Source organism: Carex rostrata, chromosome 2 (assembly GCF_964058835.1).
Source record: "Carex rostrata chromosome 2, lpCarRost1.2, whole genome shotgun sequence".
NCBI lineage: Eukaryota > Viridiplantae > Streptophyta > Magnoliopsida > Poales > Cyperaceae > Carex > Carex rostrata.
Window position 1 is genome coordinate 12,769,381 of NC_135919.1, and position 25,226 is coordinate 12,794,606.

Sequence of the window (25,226 nt, forward strand, 5' to 3'; positions counted from 1 at the left end):
CTCATCCGAAGAACGAGTGTGCAAGATGGGTGACCTCAACCCCCAACCCAACGTCTCGGGAAAGTGGAAGACATTCTTTGATCTTGTTCTTGAAGAGGGTGCCGAAAATTGCCAACGGGCTTTCAACGTATTGTGCGAGATCGGACACTCTGAACTGGCGACTTCACAAAATCAGAATAGGCCGGTCCATATCTCGTCAAACCCTTCCCGGACAGGAGAACCAATGCGACGTACCACCTCGGAGGTAACGGATCCGATGTACCAGAACAAGTGCGCTTCATGTGCACTAAGAGGGTTTTATTTGGGCATGTTTTCATGCGACGGGTGTGAGAAAAGCTTCCATCCCGGATGCGTTTCTGATCAACTACCCCGGGACAAGACTGATATCCGCTTTGATACCTTTTTGTGCCCGACCTGCATCTCCCAGTGTCACCTCTTCCCTCCTTACAGCCTTGAATAATCGTAGGGGGTTAAAAATCTTTTGTTTACTTTCCTTTCCCCCGATGTATAAACTATAGGAGGGCTACTTTTTGCTTCAATGTAATTCCTGTAAGGATTGTATGAAAGGATCCATCTCCTATTCTCCGTGATTAGTTTGCCCTAATAATTTAATTATCTACATTCTTCCATTTTCCCGTATTATGAAAAACAGTGACGCTTCGATTTCCGAGAACATTTAATATTTTCTGACTGGTATTCCGGTCAAATCTCGAAAATATGAGACGTTGTCGTATCAATTAAATGACGCCGCCTTGGGAACTTGAAGGTTCTCGTCAAATCCGGTCAAATCTGACGACGCCTCGTTTTACCGAGGCACGAGGGTTTCTATGGGTCCCACTACATTTATTACCATTATGATAACATTTCCACCTATAAATATCCTCACATTGCGCCAGGCAGAGGCATGTCCTAACTCATCCTTCCTCTCCTCATCTCGGAGAAATACCCACTATGCCGCTTACACGAGCAGCCCTTAAACGCAAATTGCTTGGGACAAAGCCCGCGGGCTCCACCTCGCGGCTTCCCCATGCCTCTTCTTCCAGTTTATCCCACTCAGGACTTAGGGCCCGAATAACTCCGAAAATTAAAAAGGGGTTATTACAATTTTGGGACTCTGAGACTTTAGAGTGGGTTATCGATAACGAGAAATTCACCCTAGGTGACCTCCTCGAGATGGGGATCAAATTAGGACAACCCCCCGAGGAGGATGCCATTAACTGGGCCGAACTAGAGCAAAGTAGTTCGGATGAAGACGACCTCCTGCACGCCGGGCCGCGAGATGTGTATGGAGTTCCCCTTCTGACCTGCGAAGTATGCAAGAAGTTGGATGTTGGAACCCGATTACCATCTTGTTGGTATTGTGGGAAAAAGGCCCATACCTCGTGTTTGAAGTGGATCGCCAGGGAGGACCCCCGCAAGCCGGGACATTTCCTGTGGCAATGTCCACCTCCCCCACGAGTCTGGTTCCTGGAGGGATAGTAAGCTTACATGCTTCCTTCCCCTGTTAGGCCCATCTCGTCGGGTGTGATGTTTGTTGTTGTGCAAAAGCGACATCACACGCGACTCTTTGCCGAGCATGGAAACCGAAATGCATGCGGAGCATCACTATTTTTACTTTCGTTGTAGACTAATAGGTCTAGCTATTTACTTTTGTTGTAGACTAATATGACCCTATCTAATGTTTCAACTTGTGAATGAAATATTTTGTTTTTTTCATTTTCATATTTGTACCTCGGGGGCTCTACCACGGGGTGAATAACGAACCATACCGATTCCTTTCCCTCCGACCTATCCCACGATATTTTCATTTACCATTCAAGCTCAAAAAAAAAAAAAAAAGTTAATAATAATAATTTACCACGTATCGAACGACGGGATAATAAATTTACCGCGTCTGTATGAACTGTTATATATAATCTGAAAACATCGGACATATGCCGCTAAACTCAGAAAATACGCTATGAGTACCCACCTCGGACAAAATTCGGACAACAGCGTTTCTTCCCGAGATAAGGTAGATTTTTGTCCGACGTGCAAACAGTATGGGAAACGACAAGAAATGTTCACATGCTTGGAATGCAAAGAAGCATGGCATCCCCCGTGTATAACGGAATACCTACCAAAGGATAAGGATGACCCGAGGTGGCGAACCTTCTTTTGCCAGCCCTGCGCGAAATATTTATCCAAACGACGATATACTCCGAAAAGGAAATACAAACAATGGCAGTCCGATTCCGAATAAGCTTTTCCGACTTAGGGGTCTATTGTAACTTTTTGTGTTCGCAAGTAGTCAATAAATGTAAGGTGGGAAAAGTAATAAGAAATGTTTATTTTTCATCCCGAGATACTTTATTTTTAGGCCTTAGTGTTCGTAAATGACTTCAAGTCAAAAGCATCCGTATGCGATATCTTTTGACTTCGGGGGCTAATGATAGGGCCATGTTCCGTGGCCCATATAGCTTCAATCTGGGCCATGAACAAGGCCGGGATTAGGACCTCGTTCTGCGAGGCCAACCCGGGATACAATGCAAAGTCCGCGATTGAGGCCCATAATAAACCGGCCCAATAAACGGCTTAGACAGCCTACGCTTCGGGGGATAAAAGCCCCAAAAGCTTCCTTGAGTCAAATAACCACTTATAACTGGTATCCACGCAGGTTACTGACCTCGTCCTCCTAACGGCCACGATCACACGATCATAAGTGGTCACACTCACATAACCGTATAACTGATTCACGTTCTGCCTTACCCTGGCAGGGGGAAGGCGGTACGTAGAGAATGCTATATAAGGTCATCCCTTTCACAGGAAAAGGGCGAACGTAGAGATACACCCCTACTCTCTTACACACTTGCTCTCTTATATTCACACTCTGAGATATCAGATAGGACAGAGTACGATATCTCCGGGGTCCATTCCCTTATCTCCGAGGTAATCTATTGACCTCCGGAGTTCGAAATCCGAGATCATCCCTTGATCTCTCTGAGTTGATCATCTCTCGGCCTGTGACCTATAGCAGGACGAGCCCAGTTGAACCCAATTTTAGCATACGGCCTGCTACCTCACATAGCCCGTATCATAGAGAAACTACTAGAGTGCTCCAATTGAAGGTGTTTGGAGCACTCTAGTAATGTCTCCAGATGGCAAGATAATAGGGCATTTACAACCCTAATGCAACACTCCAATTGAATGTGTCTAGAACACTCTACTTGTATTTCTATATGGCAGAATAATAGGGTATTTACAACCCTAATACAACACTCTAATTTAAGGTGTTTGCAGCACTCGAGTGGTGTCTCCAGATAGTAAGATAATAGGACATTTGCAATCTTAATACAACACTCCAATTAAAGGTGGTTAGAGTACTCTAGTAGTGACTCTATATGGCAAGAGAAGAACGTACTTGCAACCCTAATACAACACTTCAATTGAAAGTCTCTGCAATACTTTAGTAGGGTCTCAATATGGCAACATACTGAGATTTTGAGCAGTGATTGTTTAATTTTAAATTATTGAAGTAGTAACTAAAAAATTTTGGATATTCCTGACCTTCTTGAATTTCGAATTCTACTTCTAATTTTTGTAGGAATTCAATTTTTTTTTTTTTTTTGCATTTCTTAAATAAAGAAGATATCTGGAATTTTCGACTTCACGTCCCAAAAAATAAAATATCCCATCACATAACAGCAAAGCCAATTTATAATAGGAATAAATCATTACTCCCTTGTTGAATCTACCTATTATTGAAAGATTTTTAGTTGAATGTCACATCCTCAGCCAAGCTGGGTACAGAGATGGGGAATTTGATAGAGACCTACATACACCAGCTGACCAGCGCCATTTAATACACAGCTCTTAACTCTTAAGCATCCTAAAAATATTTCTGACCACAGAAAAAAAAGCATGACCAATCTATTTATTTATTGTGGTGATTGTCACCAAGCTAATTTTGCGCTTTCGTCAATTTAAGCAGTAACCAATAAGCATCTTTTAATTATACAACATAACGAATTCTTATCCTAAATGCCTATTTAATGCTCAGTATTCCATTCATCGCTTGCTTGTGGCTTGTGGGTTCGACAGTGCATTGAATTTTGGCTTATAACGGTACTGGCAATCTTTCACCTGCACTCTTATAACATTGAGGCTGTAATCAACGAAGCACATGACGTAACACCAGTTTGAGAAATTTAAATTGCAAACAAGAAAAACAAAGGAACTGTTCCACATGGAATACACCGAATGATCATATAAAAGCAAAAAATTGTCAAATTTCAAGTACAAAAATAGCTTATATATACAACAAAATAAAATCTTCAACTTCCAACTAAGAAATTTGAATAAGAGACAGCTTGAATACCTCACCAAACGAAAGGTATACATATCCATCCAACCCAAGGGTATGATTTGTGGAGCCTCCAGAATTTAAAACACAAACCAGCAAATATGAATTAAAAACATTAGGGTTTCAAGCATATGGAAATAACTCTTGGCACTTAATCAGTGATCTCTCCTTCCTCTGGTTTCTCATATTCTTCCTTCTCTTCATCTTTCTCTCTCCCTCTCATACCACTTACACTCTCATTTTTTCTCTCCTCTCCGCTCTCATTCTCACTTTCACTCTCACTTCCAATCAATCTACTTGCACCTTTCATTTTTTTTATTTCCTCTTCATTTCCTTCAGTAATTTCACTGTCCATCCCCATTTCTTTAACCACAGGTGGGAACACCAATTGTTTATCAGGCCATTGGTTAAAGAAAGAATTCAAAACCATAAATCGAAAAGCATGCAATATCCTGTGCTTATCTGCTTTAATCTCTGCACCAAGAAGCTTCTTTAACAAGGTTGGTTCCCTAGCCTTCATAACACGGGCATTTTTGGTATTATCGGGATGTGAAGAGAAGTCCCTCCGGTCATGAAATCTGCCTCGGCCCTCGTGCCTGCCCCTCTTGTTATTAAAGCGGTTTTGGGTTCGATCCATACTATAGGTCTGATTATTGGACTTAACAAAATAATGTTGTGGCACCTCAGCTACTTCAAATCCCAGCTCTTGCTGCTTGGCCAAGATTTCTTTCATTTGCTAGAAAGGAAAGAAAAAACCCAATGAAGTTAAAAAAAGTAGTGAAGAAAACAGTGTATGGTCACTGATATACATACCAAGAAAAAAGATTTTTTTTAATTGGTAACAAAAGGTTGCAAATAAAATTGAAAAATAAGAGTGGTAAAGACTAAAATGACCAGGCGGCAGCAAGGTAGCAGTGTGAAAAGCAAACAAAGTGATACTAAATCAGGAATTCAATTAAGCAATTGTGATAATATATAAAAGTTGAGTCCTAATTGCCTCAAAAAGATTTAAGAGTTAATTTTACCTGTCTTCTAAGCTCAGTATCGTCATTCTCATTCTTGGCCTTTTTACCTTTTGCAGTCAATTTCTACATAAAGACAGTTAATCAATTTAATTCGGATGCAAGTCAGGTTTAATTCTGGTACAAAACAGCATACCAGTTATGTGAAAATTTGGTATCATTTAGGCATTGCCCAATACCCAAGGAAAAAAAAAGGAACTGACAACAACATGCTGGTACTCATAACAAACTGGAACAGGTCAATTCTCATGCTAAGTTACAGACCAGAGATCAAACCTTTTTTATGTTGGAAGCAGTAGGGAAGTTTCTCTTACGAGCTTCACGCCACTGTTTAATTTCATTCTCATCGTACTTAATTGTCGGTAGCCTAATAAAGACAAAAACGAAAAGAAATGAAGTAAAGATGTTTAAAAATGTATAATGATAAAGGGGATTGAGGTTTTATTTTGCCTCGGGAATGCATTTCCTTATGTCAATTCTATTGCCATTAAAAATAAAAACATGCTCTATTATCTAAATAATAAACATGTTCATAAAAAAAAATATCAAACCTTACCTCCTTTTATTGTTCTCCACAGGTCCAGGAGATTTTCCCGCAGGTGCTAGGTCTCTCCTATCGCCTTGCTCTACAGAAATTTGTTTGATTATTTTACTACACTGATTTTATTACAATTAACCAATTTTCATTTACTAAACTTCTATTTATTATGTATGCACTTTAAAATATAATAACAGGAGTGATCAAAACATACAAACAGAATTGCTGCATACAAGCAGCAATTAATTATAGCAAACAAGGACACCTGAAATGTACCGAACAAATTACAACTGTATATAGAAGCACTGCTCTGTTCTCAAGTACAGAGATAATATATATAACTCAGAAAAAATGAAAAAAGACTTAGAAAAGGAAATTCACCCCTTCCTCTGGTTTGACTTAATTGTGCACCAGGGCCTCTTCCTCGACTTCCACTAAACTGCCCCGAATTATGCCTCGAATTGTTATTTTGGAACCTATTAATTAAAATTTAAAATTTTATTCTCAGTCCTACGGATCAATGTTAACTATTTTGATCCTGTTACAACTTAGAATACCAATAACCAGTCACTATGAAAAAGTAGTAGAAAGATAAATTTACCTTGTTTGTGAGATGCTATGCTGATTTGTGTTAAAACTTTTCCCAGAAGCATTGTCATGAGTTGCACTTGTTGTTGCCACGCTTGTACTTTGGCTGACATTATTCTGCTATACCAAATATCAGTACTTAATACAAATTTGTAACCTCTCTCTCTCACTTTGTATGAATGATACAAAAATATGCAACAATCATACCATTTTTGTCCCTTGTGGTAGTGCCCCAGAGAAACATGGCTGAGTTAACCCTTGATTAGCTTGAGGAACCCCAAAACCGCTTGCAATTTGAGTTAAAATCGGATTATTTATCGCTATCTGATTCAATCCTTGAACCATATTACTGGCAGACTGAAGAGATGCTAGCATGTTCAGATTTTGCATCTGACCTTGCATTTGAAACCCCATGTTTTGTTGGATATTTGTACCTTGACCGAAAAATTGCATTGCCGCAAGTGCATTCAACCCAAACTGCATGGTCATTTGAGGGTTCTGATTGAGCATGGCCATAGCCATGGCCATATTGGCTGCGTTGGGGAAATTGAACTGGGGAGCTTGGTTCAGAGGAAAAGGCGGAAGCGTGGAGACCTAATACAGTTCAAGAAAATAAACATCGTAACGGGAAGGGGAGAAGGAAACTTGATTGAAAATACTACAAAAAAAAAAAAAACAGATTAAAAAAAGGGTATACCTGAGAGGGATTTGAGTCGGAGGCGCCGCCGCCATTAGGCGGGTTTGGCTTCGAACCGAGAGGGAAGAAGGGAAGCATGGTTACTAGTTTCAGACAGGGAGAGAGGAGGTAGGAGATAGAGAGGGGAGGAGCAAGAGAAAGTAGGGTTTTAGTTACAAAAACCCAAATTTCTTGAGTTTACCTCTCTGATATTCTCCTTCGGAAAAAGATTCATTGTTCTTGGAGAAATAAACACCATTGCTTAAACCCATCGACTTTCACTGACAGCGGGCGCCGTGCATGGAACCCACCTGTCGGATATAGTTTTACTTTCACAGGCGTAAAGGAATAGTTCTTGGAATAGATTCGGCCCAACTAATGTTCGAATATGATAAGAGTTCAAGATGCACGGGTTGAGTGGAGCCCATTATGTTTTGAATTCTCCCTTGCTGCTGGAGTGCGGAGTGTGCGACTCACATTTTGCTTGGAAGCATTAATGTTTTTGGGTAAAGATTTTAACAGAGCATTTTTCTCTTTATACAGCGCACGGACTATAACCACAACAGTACGGTATATGGTTTGTGTACTGCATAAAGCGAAAACTACTCTGTTAAAAGCTTAACCCCGTGCTTTTTTTCCATTAGCAGGAAATTCTTGCTAACCATGAAGGCGCGATCTAAACCCGATATTAAGTCCGCCGTCATTAAAAAATAAATAAAAGGAACTGCGGCCCAATTGATGAGCCGTACGATTAAAATTTCTTAATTCAGTTACGATAATCTTATGCATTCATCCGTTACTTTCTAAATAACTGTCCTTAACATTTCCTTTCAGAATAATTGTCTGTGTTAAATAAAAATATTTAATTGTTAACAAAAAAGAATATTATAAACCTTACATAAATTTGTACAAATAATTAGTTCACTTAATAAATAATTGTTAATAATTATGTAGTTTCATTTAACAGAGAATTATTTTTAATAGATAAAGGGGACTCTTTAGTTGTGCTCTTCAGACTATTATGCAGGACAAACTGAAGCAAGTGTCAACTTGCGGAGGATAAAATCAGGGTACCAATATCTGTTATGGCTTATCAATAAAATGGTAATTTAAATATCTCGTGCACATAAAAAGCATCAAAGTTAAAGCATGTTTTAAAAACAATATCATTGGCTACTTGTTAAAAAGTAAAAAACATACGTTTTGGGTTGATGAGCAAAATGAATTATGATCCTTGAAAGTACTAAAGTTGTACATAACCGGGATGTGAATTGTCAATTGACGATCCTGACAGCATATTTAAAAATCAACTCATATTCCATGCAGTTTGCATATCATTTAATAATACATCAACGATTTACAGATTCATAGCATTGCAAAGTTCAAACTATTCAATTGACCAGCAAAACATGCATCAAACTTGAGCTTATATTTATATATGGGGTAAGTAAAACTTCTACATTACCACTACCGGACACCCCAAAAAAATTAACTCATAACATTGCCCAAAAAGCAAATGCAAAAAAGAAAAAACTAATCCAGACACATTATCCAAATAGATAATGTGCCAGTTTTCTACTGGTAAATCCTCTCATGCAGAACAACCAAACTGAACGAGTAAATATACAGACTACTAGTGTACGTTTGCAAAAGTCAACGTTGCAAAAGATAAATATTCCAGGGACACCAAGAAAAAAAAAGGAAATATCACATATATATTGCAAGATCTGTCTTTTTACAAAGAATATGATGGCCAAACATGCCAAATCTCAACTCAGCTGTTGTAAAGTTTCTGCCATAGCACCCTGCAGAACCCCACTAAAATGGTACCAGGCATGAAGAGCGACTTTTGTTTTTACCAAACATTATAAATTGCCAAGATGAATAAGAGAATGAAAACAAAGAGAAAATTGAACACCCTTCTTTGGGTACTGTACAAATCAAACTTCAAGATCGTCTTGCCCTAAATTTTCTTCATGCAAATGGATTGCTGCCTAGAGATGGATAACCTTGAGGTGTTGGATTCCTGTTAAAAAAGAAGTCCCCATTGAGCTGATCTATTAAAAAAGGGGGTCTGATCATTACAAAAAAAGAAAAGAAAAAAGAAAAAAACGAGGAGAAGGATGAAGGATGAAGGGCTTACAGTATTTGAGGAGGGGCCTGATCTCTCATTTGCTGCATGTCACCTAAAAGATGATAAAATCAGCACATTTCATTTCCTTTCCATCTTTATTTACAATCTCTTTGCACAGTTTCATTTATGGATGTAAATACGCGGCGTGCCGTGACCAAGTCAGATTTTCATGTGACGTGACCAAATTGGGATGGATGGTCAAGGCACCTTAGTCATGCTGTGATCACAAGTGTCGTGTCCAATCGTGGCTGGTCATGTTTGGTCACATTTTGACTATTTTTTTGTAAATAAAGTTAGTTTATTCAAAATTCACCATTAGATCAAGATCTATTTGTCATGATCACGCGTGACTCGCATGACCACGTGTCGTGCCGTGCCAATTTTCCGAAGGATGGTCACGTCACGCGAATGGTCATGGCATGGGACACATGAGTCACGACATGTGACCAGCACATGTGCCGTGCCATGACATATCCGGTCACAGCGTGACTTTTTTACATCCCTGGTTTCAGTATGTATACATACCTTGAGGCAAATGAGAGGCGTATGTGGAAGTAGGATTCTGAGTGTAGAATTCAGGGCGAAATGCTCCACTACTGTAATAATCAGCATCAGGCTGCTGAGCTGGCAATGCTGCTTGCATGTGGCTCATGTCCATAAACTACAGAAAAAACCAATAAGTTCATCATCTACTTTTTGTTAACTTCACTTGCACTATACAAGATATTGAAGAACTTTAAAAGTGTTCTTGCACTGCTCTCTTGAGGTGAACTTTCTTACCAAAAAAGAACATGGTTTGCTTTCAGAAAAAAAGATAATATATGATCCATATAATCAACCATATCGATATCACGTATCTTGATATAGATGTATCTGATACATCTCAGATACACTATGTGGCATATCATATTTATTTTAAATTTATTTAACTGGACAGCTTTGGTAAAGATGCACCTGAATGCATGCAATAACACATGCCTTGTCTTCAGGAGATCCCATATACAAGGTCCCTTAGTTGGACTTGGAGCAGAGACCCAGAGACACCTTCTGGTTGTATAAAGATCTAAAGAAATATCTCTATGGACCTTGTGGGACTAAGGAAACTATGGTCATGTTTAGTTGTGGAGTAAGAGGTGGAGTAATCCCTTACTCACGCTTAAGGAGCCAAATGAGGAGTAAAATAGGAGTAAGATGGAGTAAGAGGTGAGTTAATCCACGCTTACTCCACCTCTCTAGGTTGATTAACTTACTCCACGCTTACTCCATCTTTAGGGCCCACTATCATAGACATGCGTTCATTTCCAACATCATACTCCTCCATATGGATTAATTTAATCCATGACTTAAGCTACCAAACGAGGTGTAAAATTTGAGTAAGATGGAGTAAGCAAATTAATCCTCATTAACTTTACTCCATGACCAAACATGACCTATACACTAAAATCAGATTTTAGTATTTTTTTTTTCACATTTTACCCTACTAATCCATGAAATTTGTTTTGTTCCAATTCTCCAATTTCATCCTTTGTACATTGATATTTCCTGGAAGATAAAATCTTCTACAATCTTATTTTTTGTTTGCTTTTTTAAAAGAAAAAGATAAACAAATTCAAGTACTTGTTAAATATAGTTTGCATGTAACTTGTAGTATCCATAAAGTATCCTAAATTTAAAAAAAAAAAAAGGCCGTACCACCATATCAGACACTACCTATGTTACCCACATACGTTTATTTCCATCTCCGACATTGATTCTCATGGAATACACCTATAATATGTACCTGTCACACTAGTTGGCATATCAAAATACTAATGTAATTTTAAGAAGATGCAGCCTTTGATACACGTGGATATGTATATCCAGCCAGAGAAAATAGCAAAAAGGGTACTACTTCCTAGAAGCCACAATATATATGCAGGTTCCAATCCAATTTTAGATAGTATTGTGGGACTGATGCTCCACTGCTCCAGATTTCCATTTTCCTTTGTCCCAATTGAAGATTTGCACTTACCCCCCCCCCCCCCCCCATTAAATTTTGTAAACTACACCCCTTTTAAATTTTGTAAAATTCTATTACTCGTTACTCTACCCATTGTTCTTCATATTCCACGTTTCAGAAGAAAGATACCTGTGCCATTTACATCGTTTAATTACCAGAACTCTTCATTGGTTCCCTATATTTTTTTTCTCGCCAATTATTATCTTTATTCCAACAACAACAACCAAGCCTTTAGTCCCAAACATATTATCTTTATTCCAGCTATAAATAATTACAATTGTGCATTCTTTCAAAAGATAATAAAACACATCATAATTCTAAAATATGCATGCAAAAAAATGTATCGTGACCTGAGATTCTGAACCATCCCGTGTCACAAGGAAACATAGTCGCTGTCCAAATCCATGCAAAATAGGAAACAATCAATGTGGGTAATAATAAACATTTACCGTGTTATTTGGCAGATCTGATTCATCTGGAAAATCAAATGGATTTGTTGATTGCATTGCCTGATATGGCATCCCCTGCATTTTTACAAGAAAAAAAAAACACGAAAATAAGTTAAAAATTCAAAGTACTTTTTCTGATGATTTATAATGCGTTGATGGCATGGAGAATTGCCTGATCCGGTATGTGTATTACATTGTGTCTGGCACTGGTATACAGTAGAAGTATCTAATATTAAGAAGAATGGAATTGCTTCTTAATAACTTATGGAATGGAAGATTGCCTTATCAGGTACTGTAAATTACCACATTGTTTGTCTGGCACAGTCACAGTAGCAGTGTTAAAAGGATTAATGCCTCCTAATATTAGATAATATTATTCAGGATGAAGTTAGGTATATAAAAATCAACGGGTATAAAAACTGTAACAATTGAAGTGGTAAAGACATAGTTCCCATGACATTGGTTGGTACATTAGTAAGGCTAGGAATTGCACTTTCAAAAGAACTACTTATTTTATCATTCTCAAAAGAGTCCAAAACTAACCAAGATAGTCATAAGAGCTCCTCTTGTCATCACTTTTTCAAACTTATTTTCTTTTAAGGGGGAAATTCATGTATACCCCTCAAAAATTCATAATAATATATTTACCCTTGTAAATTTCAAAAACTCACGAATTTACCCAATTTATTATCTCTTCTATTAAAACTCACTTAGATTATGAAGTTTCCATTTAGCCCATTATTAAAAAAAATAAAAAATATGCAGCATGCATGAGAAACGTTCAGTCTTCTAATTAGCATGTTTGCGAGGACAAATGATTCAATTCTCTACTTGTGACGCACACACAAGAGTATACCTAAATGTTGTGTATGCGTCGGAAGTAAAAAAGAAATGAACCTGCCTTTTGCCCTCACCGATTGACCAACTAGGTCTTTTGCACATGCTACATTATGTTAATACTTTTTAATAAAGGGTAAAATCAGTACTTTATAAATTTAAAATGAGTTTTAATAAAAAATTAATTGGATAAATTTGTGAATTTTTTAAATTTAGAAGGGTAGCTATGATATTATGAATCTTAGAAGGGGAAATACGTAATTTCAAGGTTTTTTACCAAAGGTGAAAAGAAGGGCATAATTTGTGAAGACATAAGCAATAACTTCTGTAATATGAATTCATTAAAAAATTAAGTGCGGAGCACCTTTGAAACAACACATCCAGTGTATACACCATAAGGTGTAGATGACTGCAAATAGCCAAATACACTAAAACCATGCTCGCGTAACAAATATATCCTCTTCTAATATTTATCATAACAATAAAAAAATGTCGGCTTCCACAATTGCAATTCATAGCAATACACCAGCTGGCAAATGCAAGATGAGATTGAAATATAAAAGGTAACCAACCTGCAATGGCTGAAGGGAGGCAGGCATTTCTCCTGTAAGACTGGTAGGTCCATTTAAAGAACTGAGAGCAGCTACACTGGGAATGTCACTTTTAATAAAGTCCTGAAATCACATAGAATCTGAGGTCAGCTGGTACAGTACTACTAACATAGTTAAGGCCTCACTACCTTTCAGACTTTGGCCTCAATCCAGCACCCACTTCATCCATTAAAAAAAGAAAAGAAAAGGAAATGACATCAAACAGGTAGTAACCTGTGAAATTCCTTGATATGCCGAAACATTAGCATCACGTGCACTTGCAAACCATTGATCCACCGACTGTGGTTGGGAAGAAACTGGAGCCATGGGAGTATGTGCCGGCAGTCGTACAGCTGGTGGAGTGCTCAGTTTAGCCACTTCATTGCCAGCAACCGGTGCTAAGGAAGAGAACTGAGCACTAGGGCCAGGAGAAAACTGTGTCATGCCTGGCATAGACGGCTGAGTGTTTGTTGCATACATGCCACTGCTGCTTGACTCACCGAAAGCATTCCAAGGCTGAAGAATAACCAACTTGCACAATTAATTGCCATAAAAAATAATGGGCCTCCATTATACATAATATATAATTTGTTGTGCTTCATACGTGTCTTTAATATGAATTGGAACTCTAGCCTAGACCTCCAAATGTACAAACAGACCAGTATGAGTGTATCAACTAACCTGAAATCTTTCTGGATTTACAGATGGTGCCTTTGCTACTGTTTGTGGAACCTGTGGAGGAGCATTTGACCTGTTAACTGGAACCTGACCTATCAGTGGATGCATTCCCCTTGTCAAATCATTTCCAGTTGAGGTCACCACTGGAGATGACTGAATGCTTGTATTAGCGACAAAAACTTGCTTCTGCTGAGAAAAACCAAAGTTCGCCCACCCTCCATCTTTCACATCTACAGGAGCCTGGTTGTTGAAACCAGCAAAGAGGTCCATTGATGTAGAAGCAGGGCCCACTTCTGTCACCACCGGTCCAGCTGAAGCAGTTATATTTAATCCTGTCGTATTCTGTTCATTAAACCCAGAAAATAAATCTATAGAAGTACCAGAAGGGGTAGAGGCAGCTGGTTGTTGCTTAGGCGGTTGATTGAACTGAACAGCTGATCCGCCCAAAGCAAGTCCAGTTGATGATGTCACTGCTGGTCCAGCTGAAAGAGTTCTATTTAATCCATTTGTATTCTGTTCATTAAATCCAGCAAATAGATCTATAGAAGTATCACAAGGGTTAGAGGCAGCTGGTTGTTGTGCAGGCGGTTGATTGAATGAAGTAACCGGTCTGACCAAAGCAGGTCCAGTGGGTGATGTCACTGCAGGTCCAACTAAAAGAGTTCTATTTAATTCAGTTGTATTATGGTCGTTAAATCCAGCAAATAGATCTATAGAAGTATCAGAAGAGGTAGGGGCAGCTGGTTGTTGTGTAGGCAGTTGATTGAATGAAGTGACCGCTCTGACCAAAGCAGGTCGAGTACCAACTTGATTGTTGCTCAAAGGAGGGAGCTGAGATGACGGTGATGTAACTGACTGCTGGGAACCACTTGCCAACTGCACAGCCTGGTGCTCTGAAGTGCTCTCTGTTACGCTGTTGGAATCAAAAGACCCAAAACTGCCTGAAGATGCGGTTCTCTGTGTGAAGAAACAATAAAAGCATAAAATATGTATAGTAACATTATGCAACTGCAACAGCAACCACCAGTACTGGTGCATCAAATTAATGGTACCTGAAAACCATGATACTATCAGGGAAACCAGGTTTCACAAAAGGAATAACGATCATAAACGCAATTCGTAATTGTGGCATTGATCTAGGCTTTAAGCTATTGCATTTGAACAGCATCGGTAGCTAGCCAAAACTAATTTCATCCAATACTACATTTAGGGTATCTCAAGATTCATATAAAGCATATGTAGAACATCACAGAGCACAAGATAGGATAACTGCTGCAGAAATACAGTGCATAGGGGATACAATTTGCCACTGAGGTATAAACAGGTGCCATCAAATTGATGCAGAACTGGTCATTGCTAAGACAGTACCAGAATCCAATGCAAACAAGTATTTTATAAATAAAAGTTAAAACAACTATAAACCTGTGGACGTGCATTAGAGTGTTGGTTTGACTGGTATGGTGAATTAGGCGACTGAGGATCATATCTAAACTGATCTCCAGCACTTGATACAGAGAAATCAGAGAGCCTTGATCCAGAGCTCTCATTTGCAAACCTATCTTCAAACATGACATTTTCACGTGCACGGCCGGGGCTGAATAAGAAGCTGGGAACCTTTCCTTCGTATCCGCGGTCAGAGGCCAACCGTCTTGGTGCCAGGGCAGAATTTTTCCCATACCGGCGTTCTTCGTATTGGTTATCATATGGCGGGCTTTGGGAGAAGGAGTGGTATGAGTTCGGCCTTCTAAGTTCACTCTCATTGGCCTTGAGGCTCTGTTTGATACAATTAAAACAGGGTATATCTGAATAACAAATTAATGTACAGATAAAAAGGGAAAGAGCACAAAGCAATTGATTACCTCTGTGCCCTTTGGAGACGTTTCGGATGATCTCTCTCCAGCATACTTCTTATTCACATATACACTTCTAATGAAGTCTCTTATTCTATCAGGATGGCTGAAAATAAAAGATGTACAAAAAAGTAAACTAATGGTTTGCTGATTATACATATTGACGAAACAATTACTAAAGTAAGAAAGTAACCATGTATTTACCTGCTGTCAGGTAACCTCATGCGTGTCATGTCCCAGTTCTTCAGATAGATTTCACGTGCGCGCTTAACCAAAGAAAAAAAATAATACAAATCAGATATATAAGATGTTGTTTGGATTTAAATCATTACTAGTAGTTAGTTTCTTACCTGATTCCCACCTTGTTGGAGAGCCTCAACCTCTTGTTTGGTAAATTTAGCCATTGAAACTGACTTTACTCGGTGTGTGAACTCTCGACTGTGCACAAACAGTAGAATCAATTAAATTCATGTATAATTAGGCAATCGGAAATATAAACATTCAAGGACAATTGAACTACAACCAAAAAAAAAAATACAGAAAGAAAATAGTTTAACCAGGAACCTAGTATAGTGATTGCTATAATCACTCGGTCACAAGTGTTTTTATAGAAAACAAATAAACGAAAGGAGATGATCTTTGTCTTAAAAATATTCAACAACTAAGCCTGGTCTTTTTGAAAGTATGATGGACAAAATTGTTAGCGAGTTAAAAAAAAAAACACAATCCCAACAATCTAAAAATATTTCAATTGAGAAAATTTAACTACTTACTGGATTCCACTGCATGACAGGCACACGAATGTCCAAAAGGTCGTACAGACATATTGCGGACCCTGTAAAAACAAATTAGGCCTCAATTGATTTCATTATTCGTGAAATTCTCCCTTCCACCACAAAAACAATTATAAAAAAAAAAAATTACCGCGCAATTGCAATTTATACATCGCCTATTAGGTGGGAGCTTCATCAGACCCCTGATAATCTTCTCATTTCTGTCGTCTTCTTTCTTACTACTCATTTTTTTGCAAGCTAGTAATAATTCAAATCCACCAGCGATTATAGCTGTAATCTTACCACCGAAACCTAACAAGTCGACTAAAATCTTCAAAACGGCGAACTGAGAGCTGGGGTACTTAGGTTTTCGCAAACTAGGGCTTTTCGGGAGTCGAGGACAGAAAGTATCGAATAATTGAGCAGAAACTACAAAGGAGTCGGTTTGTTTTGCACGAAAGATGGAATAATCGGAAAGATGGCTCTAATCGCACAAAGGAAATATTTTACTATACAGTGCCCCAAATGTTTTCTATGTTAAGGTATTGTACGTATTTTCACTAATAGTGACGTGGCATTTAGATATTGGAAGTGTTAGTGGAGAAGAATTTTATAACGTCTACGTACGAGATGGGAAAGGCAATGAAATCATCACTTGTTCACAGGTAGACGAAGAATTGGATTTGGCAACGGGTTTGTACAGAATAATTATTCCAACACATGAACATGGGACACTGGCGTACTCTTTTATCTTTTGTGTCTTGTCAGAACAAATTTGGGACCCAGTAACAGTTTTAAAATGCATCCGGGTCTTGATATGCATCCCCAGTGCAAGGCAGGAATCCAGCGGTCACAACGGACCCTTTTCAAGTCTGGAATTTGGAGCGGTAAAAATGAAGAAAAACAGCAAAACGCGCGAGTTTATAAACCGCGTTACGCCGTCACCCTGTCCACATTAAAGAGTATCTCTCCTCAAACAAAAAAGATATTGAAGAGTATCATCTTATCATGCGATTACTAAAAGATAAATTATAATAAAAGGAGAAAGTAGTGAGTTCATCTTTTCTATATTTTAAATTGAAGGTGAAAGAAATCATCAAATTTTTATACATAATTCATCATCCACCGCTTTGTTCTCTCTTATATTTTGAATTCTAGAACAAGTATGTCTTTGATTAGTACCGATTAGGGATATGATTTATTTCCGCTCTCTCCCTTCCTCTTCTCTTTGTTCCCTTGTCAGAGTAGAGGATGAGAGGGAATGAAAAAAAAAAAAAATTGTCAAATCACTTTTGGTTGATATAATTATGTCGATGTGAAATATTTAACATTGTATTATTATAATTAATATTATTAGTTTCCCTTTCAATTTAGAGTGTATGGAAAAAAAAAATTCTTGCAAATATTTTAAAAAAAATAACACAGATATCCAACACTATCTTACCTACATAATTCTTATACAAGTTTTTTATCACAATCCTACAACAGTCACCGAATTTCTCATTATCCTTCTAAATTTTAATCAACCAAATAAGAAATAAGACGGAAAGAAAAATTAAATTTATTTTTCCTCATTAATCATCCAAATACGAAAAGGTTAAATATGTTAATCTCCATTTCTATTTCATTTCATTCGCTTCTATTTTTCACCTTCCCTTCCTTCCTCAACTCTCCATCTAAACAAGGTTTAAGGGTGAACATGGAAGTCTTAGTTTTCATATTAATTTTTTTTATTAGAGAACCAGTTATATCCAGCATCTTTTAGATGTTATTTTCAAAAATTGAACATGTGTCTTTTCATAATCAGGCGAAAGCTCGCACCGCTATGTTAAATATGTGATTCTAAGGGTGAAACCTTAGTTAATTACTAAATTTAAATTTATTTATTATATCAACAATTTGAAAAACCTTTTATTTTAGTTATTGAATATTTCCATCTTGTAACCTTAATTACACCAATATGACAAAAAAATTATGTTTCTTAAAGCAAATTACAAAAATTTATGTGATTTTTTTTCAGATCAAATTATTAATCAGTGAGATTGTTAAATAAACAAATTTCATGTATCCCTACAATTAAAATTGCAAGTGATAGATATCAACATTTATAATTTCTTTGTAAATGGAATGGAGATACTCTTGAGTCTTGACACGTGTAAATCTCAATCCACGATTTGAATGATATCAAGGTTTTGGAGATGAGAATTTTTTTTTTCCTCTTATTGGTATGTAAGTAGATAGAGATTTGATCTTGAACTGTTATTTTATGCATTGATTCGGTTCGAGATTGTTTTGAAAACGACCACAAAAGAAACTAAAAAACTATATTGTAGTATGGTACAAGTAAATGAGAAATTTAATTAATTTTATAAAACTAACATATTTTATAAGGACAAACCTAATTAGTAGCTCAACTAATAAACTACAAATTGGTCTCTAAAATATTTTGGATTCAGTTTCTAATAGACACAATATGATGAGAGATTTGTTGGGCACAAAACAAAAATATCTTAAAGGGGAAAATTAAATCAATCAAAATGGCTTGCTTCGATGATGCTGATAATATTCCTCAAATCAATTTAGATTATGGAAATTAAAAACCAAAATTATAGATAAATTGTTGAACAAGTAGTTGGCTTCCTAATCAAATTTTATGTAATTTGAACATTTGTTTGATAGGTCATTCAGAAAAATCTACACCATCCATTTAATTTTGATGGTTGAGATGGATAAAAGATGTTTCACGAACAAATCAAATCAATTGAAAATACATACATAATTTAGACCGACAAGTTGCAGTAATTGGATTTAAATTTTTTAGTTGGAAATAAATAATCCATCAATTCAGACCTGTTCGAGACTCTTTAATAAAATACATACAATTTAAAAGAAGACCGACTCTATTCCATATTTCCATAGATACATTTCTCATTAATTGCAGATGCACGCTTACCGCTCGTTAATTAGTATCTTGAGTGATGCTTTATCCTTCATAAAGTATTTCGTACTAGAAGTGTTCGTTCTCATGTGATTCCACTATTAAAGGAGATACTTTTTTCAATAAATAAAGAAAGTAACCACTTACCACGGAGCAAAATAAAAAATAGAAATCAGTACCAGAAAAACAAAATCGCCCAGGTCCTTGTCCGGTTGTCCCCAGCCACAACAAGTCAACACTCCAAAAATTTCTGAACCTCTCTTTTTTTTTTAGCTGCGGACCGTTTAATGATTGTTTTTTGCTTTTTAGTGTTTATTCTTTTTCTTTTTTTTGGTTCTTGTTTTTACTCTTTACACATTTAGATTTATGCACTGTTTCTCGAATACTTTTTAAAGGCATTTTTGCCTCTCTCACGTTTTATTCTCTTTTTACGAACTCCTTTATTGGATCATTGACAAATTAAAATAACATATACTTCGTTATAAGTTATTTATAAGTGACCTGTGCTCCATTTAAATATCATGTCCTATTAGTTTGAACTATATTTAAATCTACAATGAAAATTTCTTAGGAAAGAAAATTGATCCAACTGGCAAGTAGTAGTCAGTATATTATACTCGGAAGTCGGATCTGTATATTACAGAATGCATTCTGTAAAAAATAATATATATCATTTTTGTATTTTTTTTTTTTTGGTAGCACTGTTGTTAGATTAAAAATCTGGATGTATCGCAATTATTTAACAAAACGTGCTATTAAATTGCAATTTAAGGCACTTAAGCTAAATGATAGTTAAACGTTAATGCGCAAGATGATTTATTTTTAAGAGAGCGACAAGGTGCATTTCTGTACTAAATTAAATCAGATCTACTAATACAAGTACCTACTGGACTAATTAAAAATGTAAAAACATCATATTTCATAAAAATGATAATTTTCATGACGGTCTCCTGGTACAGCATAACTGCCACTGTTCACAAGTGAAGTATTCCATGAATTGATTTGTGAGATTCCATGCTCGTGGAACTTTCATCCCAAACAAATGATAATTTTCCATGTTTGAATGTAAATAATATACTAATTTAAAATTATGTTTATTTTTAGTTAATTTTTGTAATTTAAATTAATTAAATTCAGAGGTGAGATAGTTGTTAGGTATTTTATTTTGGCCGTGTATTATTAAATTTTAACTGGAAGTATCTAATGTTAGAAATATTGATGATCACAAAGAAGAAAATCATATTTATCTATCTAAAACTTTAAAGTTATATATTACATGCTGCAAGCATCGATTTGGTATTTGCATTTATCGAGAAATATATCTATAATTTTGAGATTTAAAAAACAAGTTAAAAAATGAAAGCATATAAGTTTGCTACCATAATTATAAAGAGGAGGGATCAAGTTACAACATTTTTTGAGTTACAACAAGCGTTTTCTACATTTTCGAAGTCCAAATAGTCGATCCAAACCGTTAGATGTGATCTCTACAATAAAATGTGCTTGGAGACCAAATTTTATATTTTTTGGAATTTTTTTACTATTTATTAAGATGGGTACAAAAACTAGTCAAATTCATACCATTGAATTTTGTACCCATCTTAATAAATAGTAAAAAAATTTCAAAAAATGTAAAATTTGGTCTCCAAGCACATTTTATTGTAGAGATCACATCTAACGGTTTGGATCGACGATTTGAACTTTGAAAATATAAAAAATTGTTGTTGTAACTTGTTGTAACTCAAAATTTGTTGTAACTTGATCCCTCCTCAATTATAAATTTCTTATTTAAAAATTAAATATAACTCTTTTTAAAGTAAATATTATATATAATTTTGTAATAAAATTATATATTGCCTACGGGCTTGATATATAATTTGTATATACAGAATAAAATAAAATTGTATATAAATTTCCAAATTTTAGGAGGGTGCATATCAAAATTCTGCCATAAAAATTGGCACGGTACCCTCCAGTGGCCTTCTCACATCGGACTCTTGTCTATGCGACTATGCCTTGCCTTGTTCCTCTCTAAATCCCAGCCAACTCAACTTCAAAGTCTTCAACCTCTCCATTCATTACCGTCCCCAATGGCCTCCTTATTCCGGCTCCCCGCTGCCCAGCTCACTACCTCATGTCGCCCGATCTTTCTTCCCGGCGAGGTCGAACGCTGTCTCCTCCCTGGCGTCGATCTCGATTCCGACGACTCCGATCGTCCCACGCCGCTCCTCCCTTTCCAATCTTCCCTCCTCGTCCTCACATCTCATCGCCTGGTCTTCATCGACGAGGCATCCGCTTCTGCTCGCGAGATCTCTCTCCCTTCTATCATTAAGATATATCCTCTTAAGAAGTCGATGTCTATTCGTTCCATGTTCGCATCTCCTCGCGTCCGCCTCCAGGCACTGTAACCATTCTCTCTTCTCGTTCAATATCTACTCTCGCATATATTCATTGACCCTGGGTAGCCATGCTGTGTTGTTATCTATGGTTTGTGAGAGTCGAATCAGGACTCGGCTGTCCTTTCTTTAATTAGTATTGAATGCTTGGTTTATTGGGGGGGTTTTATTTATGCAGTTGTGCCTCTCATTACATGAATTATCTGTATACATTTTATATCATAATTCTGAGGATATTTGAGTGGACATAAGCCTTGTTAAATAATGAATGTCTCAGACCATGCCCATAATTTCCAAATTTGGTGCTAAATGCTTGAGAATAAATTCCATGGAAATAATTGTCTCCAATCATTTGGTCTTACAAATGAATACTAAGTCTTGAAATTTGATATGTCTCTCCAGGTTGCGGTCTCCAACGATGGCACCATCAGTGAAAAGGGAACAAGATCAACTGTCATAATTTTAGTCATGCGCGGGAAGAACATGGATCCGGATGTGTTTTATGGGAGATTTATGGAGGTGATTCGTGCAAGAGAATGGGAGTTGACTGCATCAGCTAACCAAGGGAATACAGGACTGGAAGGTTCCAGTTCGGGTGCTAGGGTGAATGATCTGAAAATAACAATGCCTGTGGTGGGCGTTTCGGGGATTCTTAGGAAAGAGCAGGAGAGCTGGGAAAGCACAGATAAGAGTCTCCAAGATGCATTTCAGGATCTTAATGCCCTCATGGTTATTGATATTCCTTTTTATTTCCTTTCCCTAAATACTTTATCAGTTATACCGAGTGTGCAAATTTTCTTAATTCCCTTTATTTGCAAGGAGAACGTTAATTGCTTAGGAAGTCACAAAAGAAGAAAATGAGATAGCATGTACTTAAAATTAAACCCTAATAAAATGCAATGACTAAAAGGTGATATAGTCAAGGTGCTCCTGAGGATGTAAGTCGTTGGATTATTGAGAAAAATTGAAAAAAATGTGATTTGTACAGAGTAAAGCCAAGGAGATGGTGCAGCTAGCAGAGAAAATGCGCCAAAAGCTACTAGCTACAGGCTCGAATTCTCAGTCCAATTCAAATGATGAAGAAACGGTTTCAAAACAAGACATGCAAGATTGGTTGTTGATTGTCGGTATTGCATCGCCTGTCACGAAAGAGACAGCTGGCGCTCTGTATCACCAACAACTTTCACGCCAGGTACATGTAGAATTTTTTTCTCCACAAAAGGAAAAGAATCATATAACTGTCGCAGCATGCCATATATTAAATAAACTAACCATTCAGTGTGTTTTGGAGATTTACGCTGTGTAAGCACATGGTTGTGGTATGATGTAATTCATAGGGAAACTAGTATCTTTGTGAGATCCACTTTAGAGAATTTATTAGGTTTTCTTCTGCAACATTTCTCCTGAAGGACAAAAGAAAATCCCGAAATGTGCAAAATCACTGAATTATTTTTTTTCTTTTTTACATTTTTGGATCTTTCTTAGCTTGCAGACTTTGTTAAGGTACCACTTGAGAAGGCAGGTGGAATGATTACTTTGGTCGATGTCTATTGTCTCTTCAACCGAGCTAGAGGAACAGGTATATATCATATTATTGTTAATTCCTGCATATTTATATCTACCTCTTTGCAACCTTGTGATGGAAAATATAATATCATAAATAGTTCAGTGACCTAGTACTGTCTGCATATAATTTACCTTCTATCTTTTCAGAGCTGATATCACCAGAAGACCTTTTGCAAGCTTGTGCCCTATGGGAGAAATTTGACGTGTAAGTTCTATTTAAAATTTCAATTTCTCTAAATTTCTCAGCTAATTTTGGGAGGAGAAAAAAAGAACTAATTGTTGGTTTTTAAATTCCTTAATTTTTTTGGTGTTATGACAACCAGCCCAGTAATGCTGAGAAAGTTTGACAGTGGGGTGAAAGTGATTCAAAATAAGTCACACAGTGATGATGAGGTACTGATATTTTTCTTAAAATTTTCTATTAGTTTTTTAGTTGCTTTAAAGTTTAATGAAGAAGAGAAATTCTGTGAAGCTATATTATTACTTTTTATTTCTTAGGTCTTTGCAAGAATATCATCCCTAGCACAGAAGCCTGATGCTCTTAGAAAAGGAATAAGCCCCAGTGATGCAGCATTCACATTAGGGATTGCACCAGCCTTGGCAAAGGAGCATCTTTTAAGTGCTGAAAACAGAGGTACTAGAACTGAGTTGATTTCATATGTTCAAATCTATTGTTTAAAAAGAACATGAATTAAAAGAGATAACAGCTGTGTATTCTTGTAAATGTTTGAACATAATTAAACTGTGTATTCTTTCTTACAAACCAGGCCTGCTGTGCAGAGATGTCAGTGCTGAAGGCCTTCGCTTCTACATCAATCTGTTCAATGAAATTGATTCAACTAATATATACTCGTAAGTCTTTGAATTTTGGATGACTATTTCTTTTCACTATGTTTAAGTTACATTGCCACAGCAATTGTCGATTATCTTTGGGCAGAACTATCAATATATGTAGCATGGGCTGTTTGGTGAAATACTGGTGTTGCATACCTCTATTGAGTTTTCATCATATTAAGTTGGCACATATTTTTTAGATTCACGATATGATGCTGACCACCATAGTTCTTATAAAAATGAAAATGGCTTTACATATATCACATTTTTTTTTAGATTCATGATATGATGACCACTGTAGTTCTTATAAAATTGAAAATGGCTTTACATGTAGCATGGTATACCTTGTACATATATGCTGAATGTGTCTGACACAAGCTTTTGCTTCCAGGATCAAATCTCACGGGCTACTGAATGCCTGGGTCTTAGCTACAACTGTATCATGCTGAGGATGACTTTAGTCGATAATTGTATCAAATGTGATATTTTTTTCAAGCTCATCTGATGTACAGCTTCAGCCAGTGGGTTTTTTGTGGGCCTGTTTGTACGCTTGTTAATTTTGACATCCACGGGCATATCTGGTCGATGTAAAATGCTATTTCTTTCTTTAAGCGTCTCTTTGTCTTTTTTAACTTCAGAAATCTTAGATGACGGATTATATATCAATACAGTGGGGAAGAGCCGGATTTGCACCATGCTGCTAATGAGCCGGGCTTGTCCATGTGCATACGAGCTGAACTGATTTTTAATAAGGCTAAAGCCTAAACTCGGCGCTAATTCAAATTTTAAAATCTGAAAGGGCCGGGTTCGAACTAAATCCTGGTATATGGGCCCTAGTCCATATACGATGTACCCTTGTTTTCTATGCATTCTCTAATAACACAAAATTTGAGGAGACCATATACTAGAAGAGGAAGTAGCATAGAGAGGAGCAGTGTTTTAAAATGCGGTTTTGTTCATGCATGCGTAAATGTTACTACATACTGGATATGCAGTCACAAATGCAGTTTTACTAT

At 36.9% G+C, this 25,226-nt stretch overlaps 3 protein-coding genes across 7 annotated transcripts; 1 reads left to right on the forward strand and 2 right to left on the reverse strand.

Moving 5' to 3' along the window:
- Window positions 1–4,209: 4,209 nt before the first annotated feature.
- NUFIP (GATA zinc finger protein) lies at window positions 4,210–7,408 on the reverse strand. 2 transcript variants are annotated; one of them, XM_078325816.1, is made up of 8 exons: window positions 7,188–7,408; window positions 6,698–7,084; window positions 6,504–6,607; window positions 6,284–6,378; window positions 5,921–5,990; window positions 5,641–5,731; window positions 5,368–5,430; window positions 4,210–5,078 (listed from the first exon to the last, which is right to left on the reverse strand). In XM_078325816.1, the coding sequence occupies exons 1-8, from the start codon at window positions 7,263–7,265 to the stop codon at window positions 4,494–4,496; spliced, it is 1,473 nt and encodes a 490-aa protein (XP_078181942.1). In that variant the 5' UTR covers window positions 7,266–7,408; the 3' UTR covers window positions 4,210–4,493. The 2 variants fall into 2 exon arrangements, with proteins under 2 accessions (XP_078181942.1, XP_078181935.1); XM_078325809.1 differs by having other exon boundaries at window positions 6,504–6,610.
- A 1,455-nt stretch (window positions 7,409–8,863) lies between these two features.
- LOC144575590 (uncharacterized) lies at window positions 8,864–16,950 on the reverse strand. Of its 2 annotated transcripts, none has more exons than XM_078325790.1 (13): window positions 16,628–16,950; window positions 16,477–16,538; window positions 16,054–16,141; window positions 15,908–15,969; window positions 15,713–15,809; window positions 15,276–15,626; window positions 13,857–14,810; window positions 13,410–13,691; window positions 13,158–13,259; window positions 11,749–11,823; window positions 9,826–9,961; window positions 9,310–9,352; window positions 8,864–9,192 (listed from the first exon to the last, which is right to left on the reverse strand). In XM_078325790.1, the coding sequence occupies exons 1-13, from the start codon at window positions 16,721–16,723 to the stop codon at window positions 9,141–9,143; spliced, it is 2,400 nt and encodes a 799-aa protein (XP_078181916.1). In that variant the 5' UTR covers window positions 16,724–16,950; the 3' UTR covers window positions 8,864–9,140. The 2 variants fall into 2 exon arrangements, with proteins under 2 accessions (XP_078181916.1, XP_078181923.1); XM_078325797.1 differs by having other exon boundaries at window positions 9,027–9,223.
- A 4,465-nt stretch (window positions 16,951–21,415) lies between these two features.
- Window positions 21,416–24,815, forward strand: LOC144575618 (vacuolar protein sorting-associated protein 36-like). Of its 3 annotated transcripts, XM_078325827.1 has the most exons (9): window positions 21,419–21,813; window positions 22,213–22,539; window positions 22,799–23,002; window positions 23,296–23,389; window positions 23,524–23,581; window positions 23,700–23,769; window positions 23,875–24,010; window positions 24,144–24,228; window positions 24,602–24,815. In XM_078325827.1, the coding sequence occupies exons 1-9, from the start codon at window positions 21,505–21,507 to the stop codon at window positions 24,657–24,659; spliced, it is 1,341 nt and encodes a 446-aa protein (XP_078181953.1). In that variant the 5' UTR covers window positions 21,419–21,504; the 3' UTR covers window positions 24,660–24,815. The 3 variants fall into 3 exon arrangements, 2 of the variants coding, with proteins under 2 accessions (XP_078181960.1, XP_078181953.1); XR_013518483.1 differs by lacking the exon at window positions 23,700–23,769 and having other exon boundaries at window positions 21,416–21,813; XM_078325834.1 differs by lacking the exon at window positions 24,602–24,815 and having other exon boundaries at window positions 21,418–21,813; window positions 24,144–24,232.
- Window positions 24,816–25,226: the final 411 nt, after the last annotated feature.